General features: G+C 39.3%; 1 protein-coding gene across 1 annotated transcript in view; it reads left to right on the top strand.

Annotated features, from left to right (window-relative positions):
• LOC142218198 (inter-alpha-trypsin inhibitor heavy chain H3-like) overlaps positions 1-8,016 on the top strand; it is a 61,163-nt gene continuing 53,147 nt past the window's right edge. Inside the window, exons 1-4 of the mRNA XM_075286741.1 lie at positions 1-93; positions 963-980; positions 5,118-5,284; positions 6,538-6,642. Of these exons, the coding sequence (XP_075142842.1) occupies positions 1-93; positions 963-980; positions 5,118-5,284; positions 6,538-6,642 (383 nt within the window). The remainder of the gene's footprint in view (positions 94-962; positions 981-5,117; positions 5,285-6,537; positions 6,643-8,016) is intronic.

Here is an 8,016-nt window from a genome sequence, read left to right as displayed (position 1 = left end):
ATGGCTCGTCTTCTGCTGGTTCTTACTTTGCTGTTTTATGTTTTATTCCCAATAAACAGCGACTTTGTGATAGAAGGAATAAGAAACATCCAGGTTTGTACAGTACATACATGTTCTATGTTAGGCTTAGTATGTAATGCTGCAATATTTAAGAGGATGTTATCATATATGGACTATTGGGTTAATAAGTAATATTACTGAATTTCAAATTGTAGGATTTTTTTTAATATATACATTTTATACATTCATACAAAACAAATAGAGTAATCGATGTATTAAGCTTATTACCATAATGATTATCAAACTGCTACAATTATTGCTACAGATTTCAGGGAGTCTGAAAATAACAGATCTACGAAAGAGGAGCACAGATGTGAGGGGCAAAATTTCTAGAGCATCTAACACTGCCCTTAGGACACTACACAGCCAGGGCTATGTCACTGGTGTGTCAGCCTGCTCAGACTTCTGAAACCTGTGGTGTGAGCATTGTTATTATCTCTGTACTGTATAGTGGTATTATTTGGACAGTGTATAGTGGTATTATTTGGACAGTGTATATTGGTATTATTTGGACAGTGTATAGTGGTATTATTTGGACAGTGTATGGTGGTATTATTTGGACACTGTGTAGTGGTATTATTTGGACAGTTCATAGCAGTATTATTTGGACAGTGTATAGCGGTATTATTTGGACAGTGTATAGCGGTATTATTTGGACAATGTATAGCGGTATTATTTGGACAGTGTATAGCGGTATTATTTGGACAGTGTATAGTGGTATTATTTGGACAGTGTACAGTGGTATTATTTGGACAGTGTACGGTGGTATTATTTAGACAGTGTATGTGGGATTATTTGGACTGTGTATAGTGGTATTATTTGGACTGGGTATAGTGGTATTACGTGGCAGTATTATTTACATAGATAGCTTAATTTTTTTTGGTTTCTTTTTTTTTTTACAGAAAAGAAGCACTAAAAAGGTAAGATGTTTAAGCACAAAAGACATCTATTTGTAATTCTAACTCTTTCAATTACTTTTATTATGTGCAGTCAGTATTAAGATAAACTTTGTTATATTGAGTACGTGGCTGTTAAAGGGGTTTCCACAAAGATTAAATTCATTGCCTATCCATAACTTGGGTCCAAAATCTAAATAGGTCAATAGTGTAGATCTGTTCAATGCTCAGATAGATTGACAGGCTGAGAGGCATTAAGCTGGCCATACACATTAAATTTTGTTGGCTGAAATGGGCAATTTTGGCCATTTTGGAGGACAATCAGATATGCAAATGCTGGACTCATTCACTCAGCAGATTGATGGCGAACTTTAGTCTGCCAAAAATCTATCATTGATGCTTTTCAGTATATCTGACTACCATGGCCTCTCCACCACATAGGAGACTGTTTTGATAATTGAATAAATTGTATTTGCCTGGATGCAAGCGCAGCATCTGTAAAATATCTGGAAACTAGTATTTTGGGAGTATAACAGTAAAATGTTCGAGGTTCGATATTCGTTTCGAGTAGCCCCTCAATATTCGACTACTCGAATCGAATATCGAACCCTATTATAGTCTATGGGAGGAAAATGCTCATTTCATGGGTAGGCAACGTTCGATCAAATTATACTTACCAAGTCCACGAGTGAGAGTCGGGCTGGATCCTCCGAGAAGTCTTCTCCTTGCAGCGTCCCCATGGTGTCTTCTGGCTCTGAATTCACTCTGCCAGGCATCGGGCCTGGGCAGAGCCGACTGCGCATGCCCGCACTACAAGCGGACATGCGCAGTCGGCTCTGCCCAGGCCCGATGCCTGGCAGAGTGAATGAAGAGCCAGAAGACGCCGCGGGGAAGCTGCATGGAGAAGACTTCTAAAGGTAGGAGAAGAACCAGTATTGATTGGCCGACTGTATAGCATTCGGCCAATCAATGCTGGTTCTGCATCGAACTTTTCCATTCGAACAGCGAGTGGTACTCGATCGAGTATGAGTATTTCAAATACCGTAGTATTCGATCGAATACCTACTCGATCGAGTACTACTCGCTCATCTCTATTTGGGAGGGGTAATTTATGATGGTATCCATGCCAATTTTCTGTGTTGAAAGAAGCTAATTTTGGAGCAAATCTGTTTTATAATATATGTAACATTTCACGCCAGGCTCCTGAAAAGTGGGACCCAGGAGAAAAAGGTCACAGGAAAGCTCATCTGTGACCTTCGAATTCTAGATAAATGTCAATTTGAGTCTCTGGCACATGGAGGGCCAACGTTTTCTACTGACTGACTATAATGCAGTGGAATACTAAGTACAATAATACTAATAAGTTTCATAATGTTTAATTAATGAAACTCCCATTTATAAAAAGTTTCTTTTATAAGTAAAATATAACCAAGGTATATGAATGCAACAAAACTAACATAAAAAGAGAGCATTTGGTGTTTCTGTAATCCCACCACCTCAAAGAATAGGGTTGAAATGTTGTCTTTCCATTGCAATCCCCCCAAAAAGGTTAATTAATATATTACATGTACCTCAAAATGTACCTTTATATGTACCTCAAAAAACTGCGTGCCAATAGAAAGTGCAACTTGGTACATAAAAAACTAACCCTCATACTGCGGTCAACAGGAAAATAAAAAAGTTCTTACTCTTGAAATGTGACAATGGAAAATTTCAACACATTGGTTTTACCTTAAGGCCTAAAAGAGTTTGTTGTGCAACCCTTTCCTGACGTTTGTCGTAACAGTACAGTGGATTTTTGGTATTTGAATATGGCGGCCGCACAGGAGCTGAATGGGGTATTATACAGACCTCGCGCTAATGCTCGCCATCAGTGTCCACACTGTTTGTGGGCCATAAGGACCCCTGTCAGTGATGCCTGGGTGTCGTAAGTTTTCCAAGGATTGCTGGCACCCGGAACAAGATGTGGCGCTGTCGATTCATTGCGATGACAGCCAGAATCCTATTGAAGTATCCTGGGCCTTTCTGGCATTGGTTTGTATGACAGGCTGCTTTACATTGATATGCATTGCATTAGTGATAAGACCCCCTGGGATTGAAGACCCCTATGGGATCTAATAAATGCAATATCTATCTATCTATCTATCTATCTATCTATCTATCTATCTATCTATCTTAGTTTCTGCTTGCTGGTTGTTTTTGGCGATGAGCTTCTAATAATTAGCCAAATGTGGTTGGCGGTGATCCACCTGCATCTGCGTGTTGGCTCTGCTACATCTGTGAATATGCGCAGGAGCCCCAGCTGTATGCACATCTGTATGGAGACCAGAGCAAGCTGTGGTACCGCGTTGCCTCAGCTCGGCTACATCGGGCAATTCTGTGTGTTGCTGGTGAAATTTGACACAGCTTGCCCTCCCCCCAGCACAGTCCAAAGACCACATGCCCCTGTGTTATGCACACAAACTGATATTGCGCGGCCTCAGCTCTGCTAATCTGCTGATTTAGAATACAGGCTTGTGTTGTGTGAGAGTGTCTGAGCAGCTTCTGTGTTAGACACGGCTGAACGGATGTTGCTCAAATGTACAACAGTTCTCCCCCCTCCCCCATTTGAGGCAGAACAACAGATTCCCCATCCTACTTACTGAAACTCTACACTAGATATACTCCTCTTGTCCAGACACTGCCTGTATGTTCTGTAGTCTCCTGATCTTCTGTGAGACTCCATCTTCTTCAGCTTTCACACTATCAGTCTCCCTCCTGTTTAGCTCCACCCCCAAATTAGCGTGTAGCTCCACCCACCACATAGCGTGATCCTATGGGATGGCTGAAGAGCCTGTGATGACGTCATCAAACGTCCTCAAATGTAGTGTGTGTGTAAATTCGTGCTTAACAGTCATGTAGTGATATCATTTACGAGGATAAAACATAGACTATATTTTAATTGGGGTTCCTATCTATCTATGTGCCAAATTTCAGGCAAATCCGTTCAGCCGTTTTTGTGTGATTGAGTAACAAACATCCAAACACACAAACTTTCACATTTATAATATTAGTAGGATTAGTAGGATAGGATATATGAACTAAAAATTCAAATCACCCCTATTCCCTAGAATACATTTAAAAATGAATAAATACTGTGATACACATATACATTAGGTATCCCTGTGTCCGAAAATGCCCGGTCTACAAACTTAGAAAAAGATGTTTCCCGCACATTAAATGCCTTAGTGCCAAACCACCAATTTTTTTACACTTTCACCTCTGATAAAAAATTTCAATAAAAGGTTATCAAAGCAGGAAACATTCCCCAAAATGGTATAACTAAAAAGTACACCTGCCCCCCCCCCCAAAAAAAAAGTGGCGATTTTTAGAATAATTTTAGATTTTTGCTAATTGGTTGAAATATAAATAAAACTATATATATAAATTTGGTATGCCCGGAATTGTAACGAAACATAGAATACAGGTGAGATTTCATTTTGGCCGTAAAAATGAAGCTCATAAGAAGGTTGCACAAATGCACTTTTTCACCAATTCCACCCCATTCTGATTTTTTTCCAGCATCCCAGTACATTGTACAGAATAATAAATGGTACCATTATGAAGAAAAATTTGTTCCACCAACATTAAGCCCTCATATGGCTCTGTGAATGGAAAAATAAAAAGGTTATGAGGGCTTTCGATGCAGGGAGTCAAAATCCAGAAAGTCCTATACATTAATTGCAGACATAATGATAATATATACATTTTAATTGTTATTGCTTCATAGCAAAAACCATTACAGGATACCCATGGGCTATTGCAGATGATACAGCATGGAAAAAGCTACGCGTTTCGGAACCTCCCAATGTTCCTTCCTCATGGCCATGAGGAAGGAACATTGGGAGGTTCCGAAACGCGTAGCTGTTTCCATGCTGTATCATCTGCAATAGCCCTCGGGTATCCTGTAATGGTTTTTCTATGAAGCAATAAAAGTAAAATTTTATTTTTCACCTGGTGGATGCTGGATTCCGTTTTCTGTATACCTATATGGTGATCGTTGGCTGAAGTCCACCTTCATCCGTGCAACCCGGGAAGAAAAGTCAGGATAAAAGGGTGAGCTGGATATTCTATTGACTTTGTAAATAATATATACACTGTGATCTATTTTGTGTCCTGCAGCCGGTGAATGATATAGAAGTTTACAGTCTCATTATCAATAGTCAGGTGACATCTCGCTTTGCCCACAATGTCATCACAAGCAGAGCTGTTAATCGAGCCAATGTCTCCAAAGAAGTCATCTTTAATGTGGACCTGCCGAAAACAGCTTTTATTACAAACTTTAGCATGTAAGTACAATATTTTTCAGGTTTTTTTGCTCAGAATGTCTGATTTGGCTAGATGAATGTCAGTATTGTCAGAATGTCAGAGTTACATCTCTTCTACCGGATGTACTGATATGATAAAGGAACAATTCTTTAACAAAAAAAAAGGGTTTCTTTCTAGCTTGGTTGTGGGAATTTGCTTCCTGATATTGATTTCTGATTCAGATACTGACATCCTCTGATATGACATTATCAGGGGAATTTATCAACCTCTATCTTTCTGGCATAGATGGATAATAATTAGAGATGAGCGAGTAGTATTCGATTGAATACTGCAGTATTCGAAATACTCGTACTCGATCGAGTACCACTCGCTATTCGAATGGAAAAATTTGATGCAGAATTTGATGTTGATTGGCTGAATGCTATACAGTCGGCCAATCAACACTGGTTCTTCTCCTACCTTTAGAAGTCTTCTCCGCGCAGCGTCCCCGCGGTGTCTTCTGGCTCTGAATTCTCTCTGCCAGGCATCGGGCCTGGGCAGAGCCGACTGCGCATGCATGTGCTACAAGAAAATGGCCGCTTTGACTGTAAGCGACCATTTTCTTGTAATGTGGGCATGCGCATTCGGCTCTGCCCAGGCCAATGCCTGTAAGAGTGAATTCAGAGCCGGAAGACGCTGCGGGGACGCTGCACGGAGAAGACTTCTCGGAGAATCCAGCTCGACCCTCACTCGTGGGCTTGGTAAGTTCAATTTGATCGAATGTTGCCTACCCCTGAAACAAGCATTTTTCCCCCATAGAGTATAATAGGATTCGATATTCGATTCGAGTAGTCGAATATTGAGGGGCTATTCGAAACGAATATCGAATATCGAGTATTTAACTACTCGCTCATCTCTAGTAATAATGTGGTGCATCCCTTGCAGGAGGCCTTTGTTTGCACCAAGGATATAGCCCATCCCTCTTCTGTACCTTACTCTTCACTTTCTTCAAATGCGGGTTGTGTGGGGACACCTTGGTCGATATATTTATTATAACTCATGCCAGTTTTCTGATGTGAGTTATACAAGAATTATACACCATTTACTTACTGGGAAAGACTATCATTCTGGTACACGGGTGTGCAATTGATTTATTAAGCGGCCAGAGTCTCGGATAATTTAGGCATGTCTTATGCCAGTCTAGGTAAACAAAATGCCATTCTTAATAAATCTGCCCCATTTTATTTCATGGGGACCTTTTAAGAGCCATACTAATTGTCATTGTATATTACAGGATAATAGACGGAGTAACATATCCGGGAGAAATCAAGGAAAAGGAAGTTGCTAAGAAACAGTACGAAAAAGCCGTATCAAGGGGCCAAACAGCCGGACTTGTCAGGTAAATGTTACTTCTGTTTTCATTCATACATAGAAAGTGGTAATATTAAAGGGAAAGTGTCATCAATAAATGACCTGTTATTTATGGTAAAAATGTTTTATGTTAAACATAGGATTTAAGAATTTTTTATGTTTTTTATTTTTTTATTTTCTGGGTTAATATCTAATTTTAAAAAATTCCTAAAATCCTGCAGGTTTCATTAAGCCTACTAAGTCTATCAATAATTTCATGTGATATATCCTGTTCTGTAGGAGAGTTATTTGCAGCAGTCACCTCATTTTCTGCCAAAACGGGATTACAATGATAGGTCTCATCTATATCCAGCGAAAATAGGGGCCATCATTCACAATAGTTGAGTAGTTAGAGCTGTACAATGCACAAGTCACTGAGAATGTCTGAAATTTTTTTTCTCATAGATGTCAATGAAGATGTGGGCGATATAAAGTAATATAAAAATTATATATGTCTAATTTTATTTAGGGTCAAGGGATAATCGTACACATCAGGGAGAGTGTGTGCCTACATAGGCAGTACGGAGACTTACAAGTCATTCCTGCTCCGCTAGGGATTCTGGGTAAACAATATGCAAATCTATCCTCCAGGATGTAATTAGGAGAACAGTGCACTCTGTACGCCGTCCTCTAGAGGGCAGCATCCTTAACATCATGCATGACTCAGTTAAAAAGTCTAATTAATCATGATGTGGATTTAATTGTCAAATGAGTATTTCTATTCCAAAAGGAACAGAGAGGCACACACTCTCCCTGATGTGTACGATTATCCCCTGATCCTGGTCTATAGTCTCTCACTCTGCTAAATCAGTATCCCTACGAATGAGCTGAAGAATATGACCCCTTACTGTCCAACATAAGAAAAATGTATCAGAAGTCATTATTAGTAGAATCCCTAGTGGAGCAGGAATGACTTGTAAGTCTCCGTACTGCCTATGTAGGTAAACGCTCTCCTTGATGTGTACGACATATCTGAGAATCTGTTCCTTTTGGGATAGAAATACTAATTTGGCAATTAAATCCGCATCATGATTAATTAGACTTTTTAACTGAGTCATGCATGATGTTAAGGATGCTGCCCTTTAGAGGGCGGCATACAGAGTGCACTGTTCTCCTAATTACATCCTGGAGAATAGATTTGCATATTTTTTACCTAATTTTATTTAGTAAAAAGCAAAGGTGATACATTTCCTTTAAAGGGTGATGACTGGAAATAAAACCAGAACTAAAGTTTATTTTGGGACAATTGCCGAATTAAAATTAGTGTAAAAAAAATATTTTAATAAAGAATTTTTTGACATTTTTTTTTTAAATTGAATCCTATAAGTTAGTAGTTTCCTACCTGGTAGTTTTTTGGAGGAGC

Source organism: Leptodactylus fuscus, chromosome 9 (genome assembly GCF_031893055.1).
Source record: "Leptodactylus fuscus isolate aLepFus1 chromosome 9, aLepFus1.hap2, whole genome shotgun sequence".
In the NCBI taxonomy this organism is placed as follows: Eukaryota; Metazoa; Chordata; class Amphibia; order Anura; family Leptodactylidae; genus Leptodactylus; species Leptodactylus fuscus.
This window is presented reverse-complemented; position numbering and strand designations above follow the sequence as displayed.